Raw genomic sequence first — 25635 nt, 5'->3', positions numbered from 1 at the left:
ATTAACACTATCAATATTTTGCAGAATGCTTTTTCCTTTTGTTTCTCTTTCCCTCTTCGCTCGTTTGGCAAATGAGCATTATTGGTAACCCTCTCCCCTCACATACCAGGCGACGCACAGTTGCAGGGCTGCCTGAGCTGCGGGTGAGCGAGTGGGGGGGCTGCCGTTCCCGGTGGCTGGAACAGGGGGTAGTGTCACTTTAAGACGTGTGGGACTTTACAGAGGAGGGGTGTATTGAAACCGGCTCCTGCTACTTACAGCACCGCACAGCAGCCCGGCTCCTGCATTTTGATGCCTTACTCTGCCCCGAATGCACAGGAGAGGGGACGGTCCGTCATTAATTATAAACTGACTCTCATCGGGAAACTGCACATTGTCTCACCAGCACTCCAAAGGGCTCGTCAGGCAGAGGTGATGCCAGGGGATGATTTAAAGGTGAAAATGACAACGTTTTCACCCCTCAAACCTTGGCTCCTTTTTTGACAATACAGTCTGAATGAACCGGTGTCTCCTTTCTTGTGGAAATAGCATCAGAGGAGAAAAACCTATCTTTTTAATCCTGATAAAGAAGACTATTGGGAAGCTCTCTTTACAAACATCTCGAATTGTGGCACAGATGGATTTTAGGAAGTGTTAGAGCTTTCCAATGAACACTAATAGAGTGCTCTGCTCCTGGCTGGATTTTTCAGGTAAGAAGCCCCTTTTAAGGATTTAAGATTCGGAAAGCAGATGTGTAGCCTATTCATGGTCCCTGGAGAACGCTGTCGGGCTGCATGCATTATTTGGGGGAAAACACCTCTTAACACAGAGACGACCTCTGGGGAAGAGTGAGCCATGGGAGCGATATGTAGGAGCCGTGGAAGTGATGCTGAGAATTAAAGAAAGTTACATGGAAAAAGGCAAGGAAGGGGAGTCCTGCAGAGGTCAAGCCACCGTGATCTCTGAGCGCTAGGATCCGGTGGGGATGAGAGCGAGGGAGGCAGGCACCGGGAAACCGTAAGTTTCCGTGGTGGTTCTGAGGCTTCTTTTCAAGTTTAGATTAATTCCTTCTGCATTTTACCTGAAATTCACAAGCAGTCAGTGCCTGCCACAGTCACCTCTGTTTTGTCTTTCTACAGTTTTCACGGTCTTTTGAAAAGGCCCCCAAATGCATTCGCTCAGGATTCACAGGAGGGGTGTCGCTATGTATCTGCTGAAGGGAATTTATGCTACACTGATAGTTCTGGAGACAATGAGGCTAAATCTGCTGTGTACAAAAGTAAACAGTGAGCAGCGAAAGTAATTACAAAGTGAATGGTCCATCTGAGTCTCAGACAGGGGCATCAAGAGCACATGCTGTTGGAAACAATGTATCCTTACTTTGCACTTAATTATGGTTGTCACCATTTGTCTATTATATCCTAAAACCCTTCTTAAAGGCATCTCTCTCTTAAAACCCATAAATTATCTTGTATTATGTCTGTATAGACACACACATAATGTATATTTTTGCTTTCTGAACAGTACAATTTTTGAAAGAGTACCAATTTCTATGACTTAAAGAAGCCACAATGGGAGGTCACTAGCAGGTTTTAAATGTATAGTTGAAATAATTGAAGTGTAGGATTTTACAGTGGAAAATTAAAAAAAATAAAAATTAAAAATAAAAGATCTTGGTTCTAAAGCTCTCTCTCTAAGAGAAAAGCATATACTTAGCTGGATTCCTGTATAGAAAATGCTTCCATATCCCTGGCTGAGTAAGGGAGATGTTTCAAGTTGATTAATTTGGCAATATGAAATGCAGCAGAAGGTGTTGTTTGAGAAATTGGACAATATGTAGCGCAGCTGAGCCTTTGTAGCTCTAAGATCCTTATAGGTGCCGATAAGACTGTCAAAGTTTCAGCGCCTGCGAAAAGGTGTATGTTCATCCATAAATACACACACCACCTGTACATACATATTCATCAACACTATACAACAAATGCCACAATGGGATCTGAGGAAGCAAAGCAATATTGTAAATGATGGCTTGCTCTACGGTCGAGGCATAGATCTTGCCTCTGAAACTCCTTCTGGCTGAAGACAATTTCTTCTGATTTTAAGTCCAGCCGAAAAGACAGATTCCATCAGGAGATTACAAAATGCCTCTGAGAAATGATTACTTAGTTTAGAAGCTAGCACAGTGATTAAAAATTCATGACTGTAGAATTAAAAAAAAGAATCCGCTCTTTCCTTTCAGGCTTGTGTCAGACTTGCCATGAAGTTAGAATGGAAAGGAGTCCGCAGCTTTTCAATGCCTGGAACAGCTAGAACTTAAAGATCACTGTGTGAAACAGGGTGTTCGGTTTCGATACTCTGTTTCAGACTGCCTTAGCCACAGGCAACCTTTAACTTATTTTTGGTTTTTGGCAATCCTTGGCCTCGGTGTTCCTGAATTTCAAAATTGAAGTCCTGATCTTCTAGAGAGTGCTTTGCTTCAATCCCACCTCATGGCATGACCTCTGCTGGGTCATTTGTTCTAGTAGCAAAGGGGCATGACGTCCGAGACCCCCCTTCTCTCATCAGCAGAGCTGACTGAGCTGGGGGCCTGAAGCTGGGGCTAATCCTCCCTGTCTGATGTCCTCCTAGAGCATGGCGATGGTCTCTGCGATGTCCTGGGTCCTGTACCTGTGGATAGGTGCTTGTGCAATGCTGCTCTGCCATGGAGCCCTTCAGCACACCTTCCAGCAGCACCACCTGCACAGACCAGGTAAGCAGGCCGGTTCCTCGCAGCCTCCAGTCTCACCGCCGTCTCCCTAGCAGATTGCTAAAGGCAGGTGACATGAAGGGCTATGGTCTGGGCAGCTTGCCTCTGAATTCCAAGGCATATTGTTGGCTGGATGCTTTGGGAAAAGAGTGTTTACTAAAAGGACTTGGAGGTATTTCTATTAACTTCTCAAAAATGGGGTTTTCTTTAAGAGTCAGCCCCGCCCCCCCCCCACACACACCTAAAACACAGGAGTCCTTTGTGTTTGGATACTTTGGTCAAAACCAAAATATTCTGCAAAAGGTGGGATAATTTTCAAGACGAGGGTTTTTTAGGGGACAGAATATGATCTTTGCAGCTGATCAAATGATGTGTGTGTTCTTGGGAAGCGTTTTTTCTAGTATAGATACTATCCTCTGGGTGGATGTGTGGCTGAGGGTTTTGTGGAAATGTTGGTGCCAAAACTGACTTTGGAAGTAGTTTGTCAATGAAAAAGAAATTAAAAAGTAACTTACTCTTTCTTGTCTGCCTTAATCTGTCTCCGCTCCCTTCACCGCCTGCTGGCCAGCGTGCTCCGCGGCTGCGCCTCCCTCTCTGGGCAGTTTCGGGGACAACTTCCCTTTAGCCTGATTTTTTTTTTTCCTGTATTGAATTTTAAGTTCCGAAGCATTTTGCTTTCTTGGTCTGTTCTTTCCCCTTTCATGGCCTCGCTGAAATCTGGGTGTCCTCCCTCCTGCCTCTCCAGCTTTCTGGTGACTGCCCCCAGCTCGATTGTCTGTACAGCCTGGTTCTCGGAAAGGCTTCCTTCCATTTTCGGTTTAGCTTCAGCCTTTGCATCCATCTACTGCGCTCTCCACCTTCGCCCCGCCGCCCCCGCCGCCCCCGTCGCCCCCGTCGCCCCCGCCGGGTCTGAGCCCCGGGGACCAGTTGCGCGCGATCGCGGGCTCCCCAGGCCCCAGGCCCCCGCCCCCTCTCCGGTCCTCCGCGGCCTCCTGGCCTCCGCCCTGCTCCTCCGGCCGCGCGGTCCCGCGCCCCCGCCTCTGCCTCCGGGCTTGGCAGCGGCCCGGGCACCGATCCCGGGCTCGCCCGCGGCCCCAGCACCCCCGCCGGGCGCTGCCTGCAGCCTCCGGGCGCTGCCTGCAGCTGGGCAGGGTCCGGGCGCGCGGGCGCAGGCGGGGTCCTCCGCGCGCCAGCTGGTTCCCGCAGGGGCGGGTCGCCGCGGGACGGGGCTTGGGGGCGGCCTGAGCTCCGGGCTGAGGCCCGCGGCTGCCTCGGGGCCGCAGCCACCCGCACCCCCACGCCCCGGGGGCGGAGGGAAGGCCAGGGGCGCCGGGGCCCCCGCAGGCTGGCCTGGATCGCGCTCCGCCGCCGGGCGCGCGTCCTGAACCCGGAGCGGACGCCGCCAGACACCGAGGCTTCGGTGCCCAGGTGCAGGAGCAGCAAACGGGGTTGGGGAACCCCCACATTGCGTCCAGTTGATCACCAATCTGTTTGGCGAAAATGTCTTTGACTTGTTACATAGTCGCCGAAATAACGCGGGAAGTCCGCATTCATGGGCACACTTAACAATAGAGAACAGAACAAAAGCAACTGTTTCAGTCCGGCTCAAGGTTAATTCCCATTGTCTGGCTTGATCCTTACACAGTCAGGGGACCCCCCCCCCTTCTCCTCTGCCTTGGAGACGAAGTCCTGAGGGACCGGGACAGCCTGAGACCGCACAGCCTGCCGTCGGGGGCAGGCCGGTCCGGCTTCAGCCGGAGCCTGGTCCCCAAGTGCTGTCTCTCCGTGCAGACGATAGTCTTGCCAAGTAGCCCCTGGGGAATTGGGAGCCTCTTGGCCTAATTTGTGAAAACTTTCAAGGTGCGTCAATCCATGACTCCTTTGAACTGCAAACCCATTCTGAACGGAGCCCGTGGCCGAGCTGGTGGGTGGTGGCCCACGGCCGTGGCACAGCTCGGGACTGGCCGTCATCGCTGCCACTTAACATCAGTGACCTGCCCTTGGGCAAGTCACTTTCTTCTCTGAGCTCAGTTTCCCCTTTGGGGATGTTGTGGGGGTGTAAATGGCATAACATCCTTGAAAGTGTTTGTGAATTGTAAAGCTCTTCATAAACACCAGGAATCACGGACATCATCCCACTTAATAGACTGAGACGTGTTAGGGACCTAGATGACCAAACTTTGCTGTTCACACATCTAGTCCATGCACAGTCAGGTCAAAAACTTGGTTTTTACTCTTACTGTTGTTTTTTAACTGTAGGTACATGGCTAGAATATATCACCCAATGTGATGTGTCTTATTTTCCGCTCTAGGCACACAGTCCCGAAAAACAGTACAGTTTGCAATGAGCTTTCACATACACCGTCTCCATTAATCAGTTAATCTTTGAGATTTTTTGGTGAGGGGTTATGTCCATGCTACTTGTAATAAGTAAACTCATGTCTTTATGAGGTTTATTATCAAAATATTATAATTTTAAACTCAGAAATACATCATTAGGTTCTGACAAATAAAACTCAGTGTTAGTTTTCTCATTGCCTACCCTTAGAAGTTGCTTATCATGACCAACGCATGGTGTTACACCATCCATCTGTGCTTCAAATGCCCAGGAAACTAACACTGAAACCAATTTCCACCCCAAGTGCTGATACATTTGAGACTCATTTCAGATTCATTGATGAAATGAAGAAACTATAAATACTTCTTTCTAGATACAGAAAGATTAAAACAATATTAAATTGAAAGTCTAATGTAGCTAATATGTTTATTCAACTTTCTTGGGTTTTCAAGAATAGCTGAAAATATTAAAGCAATAGATCTTGGACATAGCAATATTCTAGATTATTTCATTCAGAGGAGTCTTCTTTAACACAGTCTTCTGTTTTGATTTTAAAAGTAAATGTATGATTTTTGTGATGAGAGTTGGGATGTTTCCCTTTGTGGTCTTAAATCTTCAGGGACACTAATGAAATGTGTATGAAAACAAGAGAGAAATCAGGCCAGTTCTCTGTGACAATCCACCTCTAAATGAGCAAATAAATAAACAAATAGGTGGATAAATGAGCAAAGAGGAAAAACATAATCTCATTTTCTCAAATCAGTTAAAACAAGTGACATGATGAGAAAAAATGAGACCCCAGCAGACCCTGAGCTTTGCCACATTTGCCTAAGCTTGAAAAATTGTCTCTTTCATAAAGCAGGAGCCGGCGGACACCATGTGCATACCAAGTATGCAGGAAATGTGAAAAATGACAGATCTTTCACTCAGGCCCCACACGGAGGGAGAGCCAGGCCGTCCAGCGCCTCCTCACCTGCTTGGGGCGGGGGCCCCGCCCGGCTCTTACCCGCAGCCGCTGTCCCCTGCGCAGCGAGGCTGGTGGCGCCCTGGTCCCAAGCAGCCAGTCTCAGCCTCTCAGGAGCTGATCCGCTGCCCTGGCCGCCGAGGGGAGCCTGGGGCGCTGCTCCCCTCCTCAGACTGTGCCCCTGCCCGGCACCAGCCAGCCGGGGCCTCCCGAGGAGATGGTTAGGGATTTGGGCCAATTTCTGCTGTCAAAATATGAACCCGGGGCAGTGTTTTTGTGAGGCCACGAGTTTGCGATGTGTCTTCTCAATGCAGTGGGTTTGTACACAAACAGAATAAGAATATGTGAACTAGAACACTGACTGATTCTAATATATTCCCTCAGTGCTTCCGACTTTTCATGCTTACAGTATTAGGAATGCACCATTTATTTTCAGTTACTCACTAGTTAAGGAAGATTAAAACAGTCAATCAAATGAAAGTGAATTTTAAAATTACACAAATGAGTAAAATGTGCTATAGATTAACACATTTGTAATTTCAATAATTTAACATTTGGCTACATTGCATTTTTATTTTGGGGCTAATGCAGGAAATGATAACAACTTGAAGAACACTCATGCCTACTTTATGTACAGGAGGGCACCGCATTTCGGAAGGCAGACAAACAATGAAACGTGAAAGTGGTGTTCCTCCTTCAGGGGGTTAAAATAGCTTCCACTCCTGCAGCCGCCAGTGGCTGGGTAACAGTTGAAAAAGGGTGAATGGTTTGCTACATGTAACTTCCTACCTTAGCATTAGCTCTGAATATGCGAATTATGACAGCAACTTAAATGGTTACTTAATTTCTAATGTGAGGGTGTGGGGGTGTGTGTGTGCAGGGTTGTCCTTGAAACTTAATAAAATATGGATAATTTCAAAATACTTTGGTGAGAAAAGATCCTTGAGAGTCTCTAGTAATTTAAAATTATATAGATAAATTACATGAGACAAGAAGTTATAAGTGCCTAATGAATCATTTATTCTGCAGTCACTGCTATTTTATTGACAGGGATGTAGGGAAATGATGTATAAAAAGATTACTCTGAATAGAATCGTTTGTGTAACTTACACTTGGCCTGATTTAAAGCCATATTAAGCAAACTATATATTTAGAGGTATTCATTTATGGCTTAATTATTATATACTGAACATTACCATTCATTTTAAAGGGTGTTTTTTAAATTAAAATATTAAAAAGCATTGTTGTGTGCTTCATACTTATTTTTTCCTCATTGTTCCATGTTACTTCATTGAACGCTGCTGAAGGCACATGCATGAGAATGCCAAGATACATTGCAACAAAGAATTGTTGTGTAATTGTAATATAAAAGGAACAGAGCAATAGCGACAGCAGACTGGCTTTTCAAGAACTTGCACTAGTGCTAGGTCGCCGAGTGCAGGGAACCAGTGTAAAGTTTAGGGCAGACGGTTGTTGTCTGCTAAAGGTAGTCCATCGATCATCTGTTTGATAGTCCTGACCTCGTCCCAGGGTCAGAGTGCAACTATGAACATTTGATAAGACCTCCAAAATTTAAAACCAAGTTAGAGATGCAAATAAATATTTTCTCTAAATCTCATGAACTTATAAGAGAATCATTACAGTACTATATAAATGTGAACTCAACTCTATGGCCTCAATTCACAGTTAAGGAAAATAGATATAATACTGCACTACAAACAAATATTTAGAAGTTGCACAAATGAACGTTAGCCTTCACTTGTTAATTTCTTAAAGAAAAACCTCTTCCCATTTTAAACTCTATAAAATTCTCAAAGCTTGAGTGCATAAACAGGTACAACATTTTAAAAAAACAATTTGGCAGTGTCTCCCTAAATGCAAACTGTGCAAATCCTAACGCTATTCCATTTCTAGACATTTATCCTAACAAAGGGATTGGACACGTATGAAAAGATATACGTTAAGGTTTAGTTACTGCAACAATTATTTTAATAGCAAAAAATTAGAGGAGAGTTTAATCTCCATCAAAAGTGAGTTGGTAAAACAACTCATGGCACATCTGCGCAAGGGGGTTCGAGGTAGCTATTGCAAGGGATGACGTGTGTCTATATGCACCTGTGTCCAAAAAGTCCATCATCTACTGCTGAGCGAAGAAAACAAGAAACAGAAAAGTCAGCACAGGAATAATTTTGGAGGAAAAACATCCTTGCACATGCATAGAAATGCCAGGAAGGATATTAACATCCTTAATACGGTGTTAGTTCGCTGCAGTGAGAGGACTAGAGTAATTGAGCTTTTCCTATAATTCATTATTTTTAGACTTGTTTTAAGTGTGGGTATATATTGCTTTGTAATAAAAGGCTCAAAATGTTACCTAGACATCATTTTATGGTAAAATTAGAAATATTATCAAACAGTATTTCCAGTGTAATGAACAGGAGGAAGTAGAGGTAGGAAAATCTCAGGAAGCCCCTTTCTTTCCGGGAGCGTCCAGCGGGCGGTGTTGCTGGTGCTCTAGGCCCTGAGGGGCTGCCTGGGGGCCGCTGGGCAGCTCGCGGGGCTGTTCTCTCGGAGGCCTGCCGGGCACGCGAGTGTAAGGACGTTCCCGAAAGATTTGCACATAGGAAACCTGATTGTGATTAACTTAAGCTTCCAAACTTTTTTTATTTGGTCAACATCGAGAGTGACTGTTCACATCACAAATGTGTTGAGGAGTGTGGCCAAGGTAACCCTGGCGTCCTGCGCTAGTCGTCTTTTTATCTCTCACTTTTAGTGGGAAACTTGGCATGTAGTAGGCGCTCAGAAGATATGTGTGAAATAATGAAGGAAAGAAGGAATGACTGTTCTGGTCCAATCTTAAACATCCCCTCGTTAGTTACGACCCGCGGGTGAGTGTGTGTGTTTAGTTTGGAGACAGAGCAAATGAAGAGTGACGTCAACATTAGGCCGTCAGTATAACTCGTGTGGGCCTTTGCAATATCTGAGTAGATACTGGACTTCACTCAGTGTTTGGCAGCTATTCCATTCATCAAAATAATCCAAAGAATATACTTACAAATGTAGTAAAAATTAAATCTCTATGGTTTTCAGTCACGGCATGATTTTTTTTCCCCTAGAGATTTAAAATCTTGGCCTTGAGGGACTGAAGAGAAAACTCACTTAGCAAGTAGGGAAAGGCTTTTTGCTTTCAAACCTTTTGATATCAGGAGAAAAATTCACTTTATCTTTGTAACAGTGAGAACATAAACACTACACAAGCATTCTTCCTTTCTGTGGGGTAAAGAGAAGACGAATCTGTTTGTTTGTTTAATCTTCACCCCACAATATTTTTTCCATCCACTTTTAGAGAGAGGGAAGGGAGGGGGGGGGAAGGGAGGGAGGGAGGGAGGGGGAGAGACATTGACCTAAGAGAGGCACATCCATTGGTTTCCTCCCACTCACATCCAACCAGGGTTGGGAGTCGAACCTGCAACCCAGGTACCTGCTCTTGACCCGGAATCAGACCCTGTACCACTGATTACCCCAACCAGGGCAAGTGGATAATTTTTTTTTTTTAACGATTTGTGTAAACTAATCGAATTCTCAAAAGATAAAGTCCTGAGAGCCCTTAGGGGCCCTCTGAGCCCACTGTTCCCTCTCCTTCTCCATCCTTACATAACACAGTTGCAGAGAAAGAAAAGAGAAGTGATAGTATCAGTGACTTTCTCTGGGAAGATGGACGGATGTGCTGAGGCATCTGCCTGCTTGTGGAGCGGATTCGTCCTTCGTGTGGGGAGGGGGCAAACCAGTCCTCACCGAGGGCGGGAGGGAGGGGACCTCCTGCGTCCTCAGCGGAGGTGGCTGTCCTGCTGGCGCACTTACCTGTTCTCATCTTCATTACACCTCATTAGCCCGTCTCTTCTGGGGGTGCTCCAGTTTCCCCAAGAAGGACCCCGAGCTAGCTGAGTCTGCAGACGCCCTCGGGGCTGTTCTGGTTTCTGCTCACACGGTGAACAGGCTGAGTCTTGAGCTTTGAAGCGAAGACAGAGGCCAGGGCCCAGGTTTAGACGGGCCTGCGCGGTGCGGGACAGGCGCCCAAGCCCCTGGGATTGACAGTGTATCTTGGGTTAGGGTCAGTAGGCAGCCGGTCATATGGCCCATGAATAAATATGGTGTAAGTGTTCAGTAAATATATTCTGGTCAACAAGCAAGAGTTCCAGATACGCACTTTAAAAATGACAATACCAGCAGGCGAGCAGTACATCGCGCCTTTTTGATGCCTAACGCTGATGAGGAGAGAGACCAGGGAAGGAGCAGGACCCTGGAGCTCTCGTGATCTCACTTAAGGAGCCAGCTGCCAGGCTCCAGGGGAGAGGGTTGGGAGGCACCCGCGATGCTCACACGGAGCCCAGCAGGTCCAAGGAGGTGCCCACGCCTTCCACAAACAGCAGGAATATTCTGCCAAATAATGAACTATAGGAACTGATTCATTGATTTTATCCACTTGATAGAGCAAGATTCAGTATAAAATCACCTTTGTATATTTAAAAAAACCTTCTGCTAAAACTGTTTGAAAACTTTCTGGATGATTGTATTGATGAGCAGCCAAACACCTTCATACACCAGGCAGGTAACAAACTGATTGGATGGGCCGGAGGACCAGACATTACAAATGCTGAACTGCGCCAACTAAAGAGCATGTGCTTGTGTAGGGGGCACAAGCCATCCTCACTGCCCCGAGACGGGCTCAATACGGCAAGAGCATGCAATATTTTCAGGTGAGCCCGAAACCAAAGGTGTTGTGTGTGATTTCCCTAATTTTGTACGTGCCAGGTGGGCCGAATGAAACTCGACTCAGGGCCTGATCCCACTAAAGGCTGCCCGCAGTGACCTCAGGCGAGATGACCTCCAGCTCCAGCGCTGAATGATTCCTGGGAATTATCAAATCCTTCTTTCAGGCAGGGCGGGGAGATGCAAGGCAGGGGGGCCCACCAGGAATCCCTATCGCGCCTTCCTGCCTGTTTGCAGTTATGCCCGTGGTCCAGCCGCAGCCTGAGTTATACCCGACCTGCTGGAACACTGGGTCTCTGAGCCCTTTGTCTGATGCTAAGTGGCCTCAGTGGTGTCTGATAAAACAGTGAGCATTTATAGAATGACGCCAATAGCTTAAGCAGAAGTCTCATTTGAATCTTAGCTAAAAATCAATTAATTTTCCTCTAGATTAAGGTTTGGGAGAAATACTAATTTGTAAATGTAATGAAACAGAGGGAAGCAGCAGGCATCAGAATGATGCCTAGATATGCCCTTAATGTAACACTTTATTGAAACTTTCAGCATCTAGTCTAAAGTCCACGAATAGGTTGTCAACTTACCTTAAAACCCAAAGTTTTTTTTGCCATGGTTCTTTTGAGCAAGTGACCTAAGATTTCATGTGTATTCGTTTTGCACATGAAAGTGCAGGCTACAGAGCTGCGACACACCAGGTGAGCTATGACTCTACTGGAAATGACATGTAACTAAGGCTGGCTGAGCTTTCTTAGTTCAGTATCCTACGAGGAAAAGGGCTCCCAGCTCTTGGAAACATCACCGAATGCCTGCCTGCAAATAGTTCCAAGTCATGAAATTCGGGGAAAGGACAATGTATCAGTGTATCCTGAGTGCTGTTTGAGTTGTTAGTGATTTTCAGTTACAAATGAGTGTGGGTCTAGCTTCATCATTATCAATTAAGTTCCCTGTGAACTGCTTGGTTAACCCTATAGTCTGTAAGGACGCCTATTTACATATTTTGGATTTTAAATTTGCTGGAGACTGAACTTTAAGACTTTCCTGAATTGTGGTTCACAAATGTTTCATCTGCATCCTTCCTGTAAAACATGTATGTACAAATCAGCCTCACACTTATTTGTATGGTGACAAATAGGTACAGCCTCTGAGCCTGTGCAATGTAAGTCTCAGGGTAAGTAACGTTTTATGGTTATTTCTGTGTCCATAGAGCACCATTTATAAAATATGAGCACGTTAATAGGCTCATGCTGTTTTATAAAAGTAATTAGTGATTCGTAAATGTATCCCCCAGGCACTGGTTACCTAAATATTCTCCCCTTGGGAGGTGGAGGGTGGGAATTTGCTATTTCACTTCCTCAGTGTGCCCTGGTCAGGAAAGTTTGAGCACCGCCGCTCTGTGAAGAAATTGTAACTAGAGGCCAGTCCATCACAGAACTCTGAATTTTAAAATATATGACAAAGCAAAATAATAAAAAATAAAATAAAGCCATTTTCTGAAATAGAAAGATAAGGTATGAGACGGGAGAATATGCCATTTGGAAGCCTCCTAGATGATGACTTATTAAGTTCAATGGCCTTCGTGGCTTCTTATATTTCTTTATCTGATGAAAATGCAAGATGCCATGTACAGACATGTGTTTAAGAATCTAGGTCACTGGGTGAACATTTGTAGGACAACATTTTTGACAGCTACTTCCAAGATTGTTTAGAAGTAAAAGCAGATTTATGGCGCCTGTGAGCCAATCTCCTGCCCTCTGTCTGTCACAGGCCTGGGCAATCAATCACGGTGACTGTTCCCACAGCGCCTAGATGCCACTTCAGAATCTCTCCCAGTTCTTCTGCAGGCAGCACCTGTTCACTGACTGACACTGGCACGCAGTTGAGTCTGTGACCAGCCCTGCTGTGACTCACCTGACCGACGTTCTCCAGAATCCCTCTCCTACCCCAAAACGCGTGCCATGCAGCCTCATCAGGAAACAGGGAAACGGGCCGAGCTGCGCTTCAATTCCAATTTCAATGGCAGCTCGTGTCTAGTAACTGCTGTTCGAGGTAGTGCAGCTTTAGACAATTCCGCCGACTTCTGAGAGTCGCAAAGCTTCCTTTCCATTTCTTCCAGAAATCTGGATCCTTTCCCTCCCCTTCTCTAGCTGTGAGTCTAGCCTGCAAGCTGCTTGTGATGTGAGCTCTAACCGAGAGCTCCTAGAGCAGGAGGCGATTCATCCTGAGCAGAGAAGATTTGGGAAACCCTCATGAAGGGGGGGATCCTGGGCTGGGCTTCGGATGTTGGCAGAGAGTGAGCTAGTAGGGTGGCTAGTAGGGTGGCCTGTTCCACTAAAGGGAAGGGAACAAATAAAGGCTTAGAGGCAGGTAAGGGGCAGAAGGGCGGGGGGTGGGGTGGGGGACTGAGTTGCCATAGGCCCTAAACTAGTTAGACAAACTTGATATTATTCCAATTAAAGATGAAGCAAGATTTTTTTCTCTGTTGCTGTTTTGTAATCTAGTGTGCTCACATGAGCACAGAAGGAGAGCTGGGTAAGAAGGAAAGAGCCCCAGTATCTACAATTAGAGTTTCTATGAAAAGCAACTCAGTTAATTAACAAAACGCAGCAACAGCACTCCGGCCAGACTCTCCGAGTCCCTCGAGGACTTGCACACTGCTTTCCTCACCAGATCCTCAGCTCTGTGAGCACGGGGGACCCAGCATCCGGCAAGCCTTCCACGGTGTCTGGGGCACGTGGTCAGGGCCAAGTAAGTGCTTGCTGGGCGAATTAAAGAATGAATGGCCTTAAGTATTTAATGTTTCATTGAATCCTTCCAATAACCTTGCAGAATGTTTTTCCATTTTACCGATTAAAAATGCCTTGAAGAAGAGATCATTAACTTTTTTGAGATCATGGAGTTTGGGGGGTTAAGTCGGGTTTCCCCATCTCTGAATAATGGCTCCGTTTATTGAGTCTGTGTTGTGCACAGGCCCTGACACAGGCTGTTTCTTAAGGAGTTCGATCTGTGCCACAACCTACATGGTCGGTACTGTGACCTCACTGAACAAAACTGCAACTGTGGACAAGAATGATAAAGCCGAGAGGAAGCTGAGGCTGTGCGCCGACTCCCTGTCTGGTGCTCCTTCCATCACAACCAAGTCCTGCTTTGAGGAACATCAGCCAGCGAGTGCTGGTCATTCTAACTCACAAACGTCTCTATGCTGAGGGGCACAGTTCTGCATTTGCAGGCAGCTGTGTCTTGGGCACGTAGCTTGGCCATGACACGCAATCATTTCGAGACCTGTGGCTGAGCAATGCTTTAGTCTTAGTTTTCTGTGCCCACCGGCCTGGTGGAAGCATGTTTTCTTTTCTTATTGGAGAAACAGCACCTCATTTTTGAGCATTTTGTATAGGCTATTGTCTCCCAACACATTATTATTATTATTTTTTAGAGTTTGGAGGCCCTTTTGTTCTCCAGGCAAGAAAGTAGCAGCATAGGATAAGTCTGCATTTATTAGACTCCTTCACACTGGAAGAAAATTCTCTGTAACTGCAACTTAACTTTTTGATAAGATTTTTGCATTTATCATGTTGAAACTTTATAAATTAACTAGAATATTGCAAAATGGGATGACCTTTCCAGTAAGTGGTTTGATCATTTGCAACAGTGTCTCTGCAAACATCTGAATTTTCTGTCTCTCAAATAAAACTTTCTAGACTTATGGCCCAATAACATGTTAAGTAGAAATTGCTTATATAATCAGATCTGATGTCACCCTTTGAAATTTTTCTTATCTGCAAAACAAATGCACCCCTGTCCTCTGAAATATGCACATGGCCAGTGATGGCAGGTTCCTGACTCACAGCTCACTCTTCCTGGGGTGACGCCCTTGCAGTCCTTGGCTAATCAATATGGCACCTTTTGTATTTCAGCCCAGCTTTAACTTCTGGGTCTTCCAAGCAGTGCTTCAGTCATGGAGTTGTTCAAAGAGAGAGGAATGATTTTAGAAACAATAAAACAAGCACCCTCAGAACCACTAGGCTGCGCTTATATGTAACTGATTCCCCCTCCAAGTGGACCATGCTACTCATTTAAAAATAATGACTTATGCCTGGCTGCCGTGGCTCAGCAGTTGAGCACCGACCTAGGATCCAGGAGATTGAGGTTCGATTCCCGGTCAGGGCACAGGCCTGGGTTGCGGGCTCAACCCCCCAGTAGGGGGCGTGCAGGAGGCAGCCGATCAATGACTCATCACTGATGTTTCTGTCTCTCTCCCTTTCCCTTCCTCTCTCTGAAATCAATAAAAATATTTTTTAAAAATTGACTTAAATGATTAAGCATGTTGATACACATAAAGTACTTAGAATGATTCCTGGAACAGGGTAAGGACACATCATACGTGTGGCAACTACATACATCATTGAGAATTGGATAAAGAGTTGGCTGCTTGCAGGTTTTTTACCTGACCTCACCCTCTTTGTCACCAGTGACTCTTGGCCAAGTGGTCATGGGGTAAGAGCAGGCTGGTGTACTAGTAAAGCCAGGAGTTTATATCCCAACTCTACTTTATCACACCATTACCTCCAAGTGTGGGCAATTCAGTGTCACTCCCTGCCTCCCCTATGAAGTGGAGAGTCCTGTTCATAAAATCCCCACCTTCCAGGCTCACGTGGGAAATGGAGACGATGTCTGTGCTACACCTGCCACACAGTAGGTGTCTAGTACTTGGCATCTCACTATATTATTATATAAATACATGAATGTCAAGGCAAAGCTGGTAGAGAAGGACTGCTTGATACTAACACATTCACCCATCATATTTTGCTGTATACAAAGAGTACTTTTAGAAATTTTATAACGGGCTTATTTACTCACTTTATGAACACATCTGAGTAATTTTCCATGTGCTCAGAAAAGGAGATGGGGATTTTATGGCTAATCTCCACTCTGGGATCCCTAATGATCAGCCTTGAGTTCTAAGTCAGTATGAAGAGGTCAATACTTTCAGTATCTTTCCTTCCAGAGCACTCTAATCAATACGTTTGGTAGAGTCTGCAGGGCCCCAAATAATAGGAAAGTTTGGATGATTGATTTAAACCTCCGGCCAATAACTTATTAATAGGAAACTGTCCAAAAATTAGCATCAACCAAAAAGTCAGCATTGGTGCTTCGTGATTCTCAAAATGGATTATAAATCTATTATAACTCTATTAAAAGAGCTACTAGTCAAATGAAATATATACCACTTATCAATACTTCTTCAGGTTTTTTTTTTTCTTTTTATTAACTGTGTTGTTCTTATAATAACCCATTAACTCTTTTTCATAGGACCCAACTACTAAAGAAAGAAAACCAACTATATACTGATAAACAGATCACTACCTAAATGTCCATGGGTTGCATCCCAGGGTCCCATTTTTGTGTACTTCTATGTATACCCCATATTTCTGCTCTGAATACAAAATGATATCTTTGCGTGTTAAGGATTGCCCAAGTATCACGGTGTCTAATATTTTGAACCTTAGCAAAAAAGAAAGTCCCGATGTTTCTTATGTCTTAAGTCCCTAGGTAATTTGTGTCAGCATGAAGGAAGAGCCCATACAGATAGAAGGCTGGATTAGAGACATTAAAGATGATAATAAACTTGCAATTAGTGTTTCAGAGTCTCTTAAAAACAGGCAAGAGCTCGCCACTGAAGAGGTGAAAGCCTTAGAGAAGCCCTGCAAGTTATTTGATAAGACTCTATCTCTTTTTTACTGTCCTCATTAACATACTTCAAAAATGCTGTTAAGTGTTTCTGGTGAGCAGAGGATTGGAGTAATTTTACAGTAGTGTAAAGAATTTATTACAGTCTTTTCATGAGTCTATTCATATTCGGTTTGACATTAATAGGTGGGCAAAACAAACCAGAGTTAATTGTATTTAATTAAATTGTTGAAAACAAGGTAGTTTATTATTACTGTGAGCTGGAGTCCCTGTTGATGTGCTTGTTGTGGGAATGAGAGCCGGCGCCGAGTTCTTTCTTCTGGCTGTGGGGCTCTTCACCCAGAGGCAGCAACGCGGCAAGGCTCATTCAAGGAAGCTGGCTCACAACGGCGCATTTGGGGGTGGAAGCTTCAGAGAGTATCTGTAATCTCATAGCCAGTGTCAGGCAGATACGGTGGGGTTCCTGCCAAAGCCAACATCCCTGGTTTTCTGCTGTGCCTCCTGAGGAGCTCCAAGGCCGTCTGTCCATCCCTTTTGCCTTCCTTAGAATGGGGGGGGGGGGGAGATACCATCTTGGCCAAGGCTTTCATTAAAAATATATATTTCAAATGAGACCTGAAGAAGTAGGAAGGGCTGTAGCAAGACTTAGGGCTGGATTTAGGGCAGCAACGGATTTGAGGCAACGTTAACAACGTTATGAAGACCTGGAAGCAGAAAGGAAGAAACATTAGAAACATCTGAAAAGGTCAGAAGATCAGGAAAAAGGCACAACTTTGACATGGATTAATGAACGTGCTCAAACACTGTTTTGAAGACAGCAGGAGATAAGGAGTGAAAGCTGACATTGGAAGAAAATAATTAACTTGGCACTCCTCCTCAACTGTGTCTAAGTTTATACCTGGCGCTGTGTTAATAATTCTGTATTATTTTGTTAATCCCTACTCTCACCACTGTGAGGCAGCTACTCTTGTTCTCTTATTTCTACTGAGGAGGGAAATAAAGTTCAGAGAGTTTAAATAACTTGCCCAAAATGCAGAGTTAAAAGAGGTGAAGCCAGGTTTTGAACTGGGGTAATTTGGCTCCAGATCTCATGCTCTTAGTGACTATGATACTGAGATTCTTTGCCTCTGCCAGTATCATTAGTGTTAGTTGTGATGGACAGTGGTAAGATGGAAATAAATGTACTTCAGAATAGGCCGGGTCAGTGATTTTCAACCGATGAGCTGCAAGAATTTTAAAACCTGCAACACCTGACTATTTAGTCAGGGCCCCTGACCTCTTTTCCCTTAGACTGTCAAATAAAACGATGACAACCGCCAGCACAATAGCCATCTGGTGAGAATGAATCAAAGTTATACCTTCTTTTGGCAGATCAGCAAAAAATACAATATATATTTTTGGTGGGCCACAGAATTTGATTAATTAGTTTATGTGCCATGAGATGAAGGTTGAAAATTGCTGGGCCACGCGATGCTGTGGCCCCCAATCAGCTTCGAAGCTCAGTGGCTTGAGGCAGTAAGAGCTCTTTCCTGCTCCCGCCCTGCCCACGGCGGGGGAGCGGGCACGTGCCCCATGTTACCTTCAACCCACAGTCGGGGGCGGCGTCTGTCTGGAACAGGCCTGACCGCTCGTCACGACAGAGAAAAGGAGCCTGAAGGCTGGGGGAGGGCAGGGAATCTCCTCCCACCCTTCTACGCGCTTCCGGTTGGAATAATAATCACATTAACGTGAGGAAGATTAATAGGAGGAAATGACCAACTTTATCACGTATGTACCTACGGGGGTTCCTAAGAACAGGGGACCCAGGGACAGATCAGGCAGTTAACACTTATACGCCACCGTGAGCTAAGGGCTTCACAGGCAGCAAGGCGATGCACATGGAGAAGGAAAAGGAAATGTTTGAAAAATAAATGTCTGCTGAGCCGTCCTTAGCAATGGACACAGAGAAGACTTTGATCAGAGGCCTTCTTGGACCCCTGCCTGTCACACACGGGCCACATTAAACTGCGCTTCTCTGTATCGATAGCTCCCCTCCTGGAGCAGCTCCTCTATCTACATTTTTTTAGGCAGTTAGGGGGAAGGTCAAAACTTTTTCATGAGTCTTTTGTTTCTGGAAAATAGCAAGCTTAAAAGAAAATAACCAATATCTTAAAAAGGCATATTTGGGGGTGGCAAATTCTGCTCTGCCTCAGTCTCTCCTCTGAAACTTCAAATAAGAAGTTTCACAGTCCAAAAGCTAAGCTAGTAGATCGCTCCATATTTTGTTGACCCAATTACTCACTTCTGAGAATAAGACAGTTTCGTTAAGAGTTGCGTCTCCTTTCCGGAGGTGGTGATGCAGGTGGGCGCCCCAAAGAGGCCCACATTGTGTAAGCAAGCAATCAGGTCTCTAATAAGAGGCATTTCTCGTTACGGACACAAAGTTACAGGCCAGTGTCCGTGTCCAGAGAGCTACCAGGAGACGATGCCTGGATGCCAGGCTTGAAGAATACTTTGCAGTGTCACGTGCCGACGATGGCACCGGGTGTTCAGGCAAAGCCTTCAGCAGCTTGCGCAGCGCTGGGCACGGGCTGGCCCAGCACGAGGTGCTGTAGCAATGTCTCTGAAGTTTCTATCAAGCTTGGCTGTACTTGGCATGCTCAGGGAAAAGACGGTCTTAGTTTTCAGTGATTCCAAGTCAAAAGTGAGAGGAAATTAGACATATCAGTTTAGAAAGTAGCAAACAAATATTTGAGAAAAACTAGAAGAATTCAGGATCCAGTCTAGTTTACAGTTAATAACAAAACCCTCAAGGAAGTCAACAAAACTAGAAGTTAGTATATTATGTATTATGTGTTATATATTATAGTTTCTATTGAAAATATAACTTTTCTCTCTAAAATCATCTATATTGTACCAAAGGTAGACAAATTGAGACTCATTTATTTGCAAAATTAGTCTAGTTTTAATAAACCTGTCTTGGTATTTGTATAAATACAAGAATAGCACTTGATAATTTAGGCTCTTAAATCTGTTAGCCATCAGGTTTGCCTGCGGTCCCTTTAGACTTGGGTCAGTTCCTCTCTTCTCAAGGTTCCTCGAACATCCTGAGGTCCCTGAACCTGGCAGGAAGTGGCTCTTCTGACTCACCTGATAAGTGTGGAACCCCCGTAAGCAGGCTGTTTCTCCGGGGGGCTTTCTACTGGCTTTCATGCATCCGTCAGGCTTCCTTAGGGTTGTCCGGTCATATCCAAGCCTGTGCATGTCTCAAACACAACATTCCAGCCAAAGCCTTGGTGATACAACCAGTTTCCAACTGTCCTGAGACAAGGAGAACTGGCCTTATTAAACTTATGCAAATAACTATATTGACATGAAAAATAAGGATACTCACTAAGAGTTTCCAAATTCTTCAGCAATCAGGTAGGGGAAAAGAGTTAAATGTTTTAATTCATTAAAAGGTGTAATATTACCAAATCATTCTAAATCATAGATTAAGAGAAAAAGTTTCCTTAAGTTTGGCAAACAAAGATTTTTAAAAATCTGTAATATTTCAAATAAAGTCATAAAAATTGTAATCATCCTCATAAATTCATTCAGTCCCACATAATTCATTCTTGTTTATCTTGATGTTTTATTAGTGGTTTTATGAAGCCATCATTTTTTCCCTTTAGATTTCTGTAATTTTTTTACCTAATTCAATGTATGATCTGAAAGTTCATCAGAAATCCGTCTTTTACAGGGTCAGAGTCCTCTCTGTAAGTCTCTGAAGATAAAACATATATGCAAAACCATCCCAGTAATACAATGACTCTAAGACTTAAAATACCCAAGGTTAAGGATAATGCAATTGACAAGGAAATTTGCTTATGACACAAAACATTTAAGTAAAATAACCAGAATTATAAGTGATAACATTATACCAAGGCATTTGAGAAATTTAGAAATTTCATATAATTTTTGGAATATTTATGTTAATATTATTACCCATATAATAAACCCTAAAAGTTTATAGTCACTTATTTGAAAATGTTTCCCATGAAATGCAACACGCCCAATAAGGCTAATTAGTTTAATATTTCCCTTTTATGAGGAGAGAGAATAAAGCTCTTGAGGTGTTCCAGGGTCCCTCTGGAATATCTCAGAATTATTTCAGGTCAAGAAAAAGACTCTTTAAAATTTGAATATTGGGAAGTAGGTTTTTTGTCAAAATATGTTCAAAAGCTTTGGACATTTGATGAAAAAAATTACAGATTATTATGAAACATTACTTAAGTATTCATTTAAACAAAGTAACCAAAAAATTCAAAGGCAAATATAGAAGGTTACATTATTGTTAGCAAAACTTTAGCTTTTACTATTGAGAATATTCAGTTTTCTTAAGTAATCAAGGTCCTGATTAAGACAACATAAAACATAGAAAGTTATTTTGATAGAACACAGGTCCTTGCTTTCTAGGCAGAAAACTTTACCCATGTTATCAGGACCAGACCAATAGTCCAGAACAATGCTGTGCCTTTTTAAGAAGGGAGAGAACCATTTGGATCCACATACTTAACTGAATCTGTTTCAATCACAACTTTCCTTGTGCAACTCAGTCTCTTGTTCGCTTAGTCAGAAATAACCAGCTCATTTTAGGACAAACCCCTCTAAATGCCCTCAAAAATGTATCTCTATGCCTTATACCTTCTATTACTAAAAACATTATTTTTCTTTCATTTCCATTAGAGTTCTTATCACTTAGCAATCTTAATTTGTAATGACAGCTACAAGTAAGCAATTGTGAGTCAGCCAGTGTTTGACAGATCGGCAAACCCCTGACACGTTTCACAGCCCTTAGAAACACGGGCTTTCTATTGACGTGTTATTTCATAAGTTTTAGAAATGTGTGCTCCCTCAGCAAAATCGCAAGATAATTTTATTAGCAGATCCAAATTTATCTCTCTCTCTTTTTAAAATATATCTTTATTGATTTCAGAGAGAGGAAAGGAGAGGGAAAGAGAGATAGAAACATCAATGATGAGAGTCATTGATCGAGCCCGCAGCCCGGGCATGTGCCCTGGCCGGGAATCGAACCCCGATCGCCTGGATCCTAGGTCAACGCTCAACAGCTGAGCCACGCCCGGAAGGGCCAAATTTATCTCTTAATGTCTTTGTAATAAGAAGCCAAAGATAAACTTAGACTTATTTAGCAATTAATGTTTACCAGATTTCCTTGTTTGATAATGATCTAGATCAGTGATTTTCAACCTTTTTCATCTCACGGCACATAAACTAATTATTAAAATTCTGTGGCACACCAGAAAAATATATTTTTGGCTGATAGGACAAAAAAATAGGTATAATTTTGTTTCATTCACACCAGCGGCCATTGTTGTGTTGGCTATTGTCATTGTTTCTTTACTTGACAATCTCAGGGAAAGAGGTGAGCGGCCCTGACTAAATAGTCAAGTATTGCATGTTCTAAACAGTCTTGTGGCTCGCCGGTTGGAGATTGCTGATCTGGATAGTCAATAAATTCTATCATTTAACTTAGTAAAAATGCTAAGTTTCCAAGTTACCAAAAGATTTTGGAAACTACTTTGAAGTACGTATACTATGACATACAATTATTGCTAAATGTTTTTACTTCAAAATCTTTTTATCCTATTTACACTGTTCAGTTTATTAATCCTTAACAACTTTGTTTAGATCACCCATGAAAACTCCATGAAACACCAAAGTCATTTATCATCCCAAGGTTTGTTCCTGCTGACAAATTTTGTAAGAGATAATATGAACTTATTTTTGTAAACTTAGGTAAAATCAAAGTATAATCTTTAAATCTAACTCTAAAGACATGCCTATTTTAATTAAACCAACAAATATAAATTAGATTTAATTCTGAACATTTTCCCCAATCACATGAACCCAAAGAGCGTTTGTTAGCTTCTATTATATTTTTGAGAATTTTTATATAAATGCTTGTTTAAGTAATTAAATAATGCTGTTTTACAAATTAGCAATATCATCCAGAGGTAGAAAATAGCACATCATACATAAAACAGGTACACAAACACAGAGACCACAAGCACAAACAATATTTGTAGAGAAAACACTTATGATTTTTACTTGCCCTTGAAAAACAATTTTTAAGGAGGCTGGAGGGGTAGATTTAGGCAAGGAAGGCATTTTAGCCACTTGTGCTATTAAAAAGCTTCTGTTTTCCGTTTCCCCCTTTGGTTTGCTCAGTTTTCAGAGGCTGGGGACTGTGTTTACATTCCTGGGTATCCACAGGAGGGTCTGAGGAGGCTTTAAAATTTCCTATCAGACTTTGAAAAATCAGCTTCTAATTTTGCCAAGTTTCTGATCACAGAGTTATTAAATCCTTTTAAAATATCTTGTCAAATTTTTCATTGTAATCTCTGCCTTAGAGTCTTTTAAATTTATCCAAACTGGGGTAAATAGGGAGGATTTGTTTGGGGCTCTTTAATGTTAGGGGGACAAATAGGGGCTCTCTTTGGCCCATCCAGCCCCTGGTAGTGCTGTTTTAAAATCTTTATTTTGATGTTAATGTCCCTGTTATTTATCCTATTTTAAAATAACTATACACATATTTCTGTCCTGCTGGGATTAGTTCTGTAACTCTCCCTTTTATATTTCCTCTTTGTTCCATCTCCATTAATATTTGCTTTATACAACTTATTTTTTTCTTCTGAAGTTCCCGTTATACTTCCAGTGTCCTGATTTATTGATTGATTTATTTCTTTACAATATCTGCAGGCCAATAGGAAGGGGTCTGAGTGGCCTTTGATTTTTGTTCTAATTTCTGTCATGCCAGCTTGTTGAAGGAGTTTTAATGGCCAATCATTATACCAAATGAGAGCTCTATGAAAATTTTCCTACTTAGAAGTTTTTCCAATTTAAAGGATCAATCATTTGGCCATTGACAATGAGTAGGATTTTAATAGAAATTCAAACAAATAAGCCTTTTATGAGTTAACCAAGAAAGCAAGAGGTGACCACACGAGAGTGCAAATGATGCAGTCCTCACACGACCCATAAAAATCCCCCCAGTGTTATCTTAAGAAAGATGAAGTGTCCTATCTTTCAACTGCTGCTCTAAAACACAAGGAATCACGTTTCCCCCTTTTGAACAGAATAACATTTTAGATTCCCTAAGCTTGGACCCACAGCCTGTTCGGCTGTGGCCAGATGCATCTGCACCATCCAGCTGGCCGGGAAAGTAAGAGGACGGGATCAATAGAAAACAGGACCCAAATCAGCTCTTTCCCCGGGTCACATTTCCCCAGTGGACTGGTTTCTCCAGTATTTTCTCCTGCTGATCTAACTTTAGAAAGAGACAACATTTGTGTTACCTTCCCCCCACCCCTGGACCTACAGATAGAGATCCCAGGTGACTAAAAAGGTGAGGAAAAGCTTAGCTGTTGGCCGGCTCCATTGTCAGACACCCAGGTCCTCTCAGCTGCACTCCCCTTAGGAAAAGCAGTTTTCCAGCTGGGAAGTTCTCCTGGATGGCTCACCAAGAGTGTAGGGGAGGAAAAACAAATTTCTTCCTACCCTTCTAAGTTCTTGTGGCTGGTCAAGCTAATATGAGATAGATTAACAGGAGAAAATGACCTAGTTTATTATGTATTTACAAAAGATTTCCCTAACAATATGGAACTGAAGGGCCATCAGGCAGTTAGGATTATATACCACCTTGAGCTAAGGAGAAGGGTAAGGGGGTATTCATTTGGGACCTCAAAGGGCAGGAAGGCGATTCTCATAGAGATGGAAACGCCGGGCCATCCATAACAATAGGACACAAAGAGGTCTTTGATCAAAGGGGCCTTGATAGGTCTATTACATACTAGCTCATATTAAACTATAGTTATCTATGTTGATATCTCCAGGTCTTTTATCTAAATTCTCTTAGGCAGTAAGGGGAAAGTTCTAAGGTTTTTCTGAGTATTTAGTTTCTTGAAAATAATATCTAAAAAGGCATATTTGGGGGTGGTAAAGTATCCCCTACAGATAACAATAGCAAATAAGTGCTTTAACTTAGAAGTGACACATCTCACTTCTGCTCCCACTCATTGGCCAGACTTGATCCCGCGGCTCAACCCAATGGCAAGGAGCCGGGCAGAGCAATGCTACCATGGGTCCAGAAGGCATGCAGTGAGAGGCATTTGGTGAACAGCACTCATGACAGCCATGAAATGCCTTAGTGGTTAGGAAATGATATTTTCTTTATTACAGTAATCTTCCATTTTTAGATATCCAAGTTTAGATAGCTTATATTAGTATTTGGTTATCTTAAGTTTTATTTTTATTAAATTTATTGGAGTAACACTGGTTAATAAAATTATATGGATTTCAGGTGTACCATTCTATAATACATCACCTGTATACGGTGCTGTGTGCTCGTCACCCCAAGTCCTGTCTCTTTCCATCACCATTTATTTTGCTTTTACTCTCTTAGGCCTCTCCCACCTCCCTGTCCCTCTGGTAATCACTGTACTGTAGTCTGTGTCTGTGAGTTTTGTTTTTTTTCTTAATCCCTTCACCTTTTCCACCCATTCCCCAGCACCCCGCCCCTGACAGCTGCCGGTTTGTTCTCTGTATCTATGAGTCTGTTTCTATTTTGTTTGTTAGTTTAGTTTGTTTATTAGATTCCACATATAAGTGAAATCATATGGTACTTGTCTTTCTCTAACTCCTTACTTCATTTAGCATAATACTCTCCAAGTTGACTCATGCTGTTACAAAAGGTAAGATTTCCCTGTTTTATGGCCAAGTAGTATTCCACGGTGTAAATGTACAACAGCTTTTTTATTCATTCATCTGCTGATGGGCACTTGGCTGCTTCCAAATCTTGTCTATTGTAAATAATGCTGCAATGAACACAGGGGTGCTTATATCCTTTTGAACTGGAGATTTGGATTTCTTCAGATATATTTCCGGAAGTGAAATTGCTGGGTCACAAGGCAATTCCATTTTTAAATTTTTGAGATAACTCCATACTGTTTTCCACGCTGGCTGCACCAGTCTGCATTTCCACCAGCAATTCACAAGAGTTCTCTTTTTGCCACATCCTCACTAACACTTGTTGTTTGTTGATTTGTTGATGGCAGACATTCTGACAGGTGTGAGATGATCTCATTGTGGTTTTAATTTGCATCTCTCTGATGACTA

The 25635-nt window shown here is 43.1% G+C and overlaps 1 protein-coding gene across 2 annotated transcripts in view; it reads left to right on the top strand.

Annotated features, from left to right (window-relative positions):
• The first annotated feature begins 231 nt into the window (after positions 1-231).
• TAFA1 (TAFA chemokine like family member 1) overlaps positions 232-25635 on the top strand; it is a 474741-nt gene continuing 449337 nt past the window's right edge. The window contains exons 1-2 of one of the 2 annotated variants that reach the window (XM_081159253.1): positions 232-689; positions 2608-2728. In XM_081159253.1, coding sequence (XP_081015379.1) covers positions 2611-2728 — 118 coding nt within the window. In that variant the 5' untranslated portion in view covers positions 232-689; positions 2608-2610. Of the gene's footprint in view, positions 690-1917; positions 2729-25635 lie in introns of those variants that run through there. The other variant, XM_081159254.1, reaches the window with a different exon arrangement.

This window comes from Miniopterus schreibersii, assembly GCF_964146895.1.
Source record: "Miniopterus schreibersii genome assembly, chromosome: 15".
NCBI classification, from domain to species: domain Eukaryota; kingdom Metazoa; phylum Chordata; class Mammalia; order Chiroptera; family Miniopteridae; genus Miniopterus; species Miniopterus schreibersii.
The sequence above is the reverse complement of the archived record's forward strand: the minus strand, read 5'-3'. Positions and strand labels throughout refer to the sequence as shown.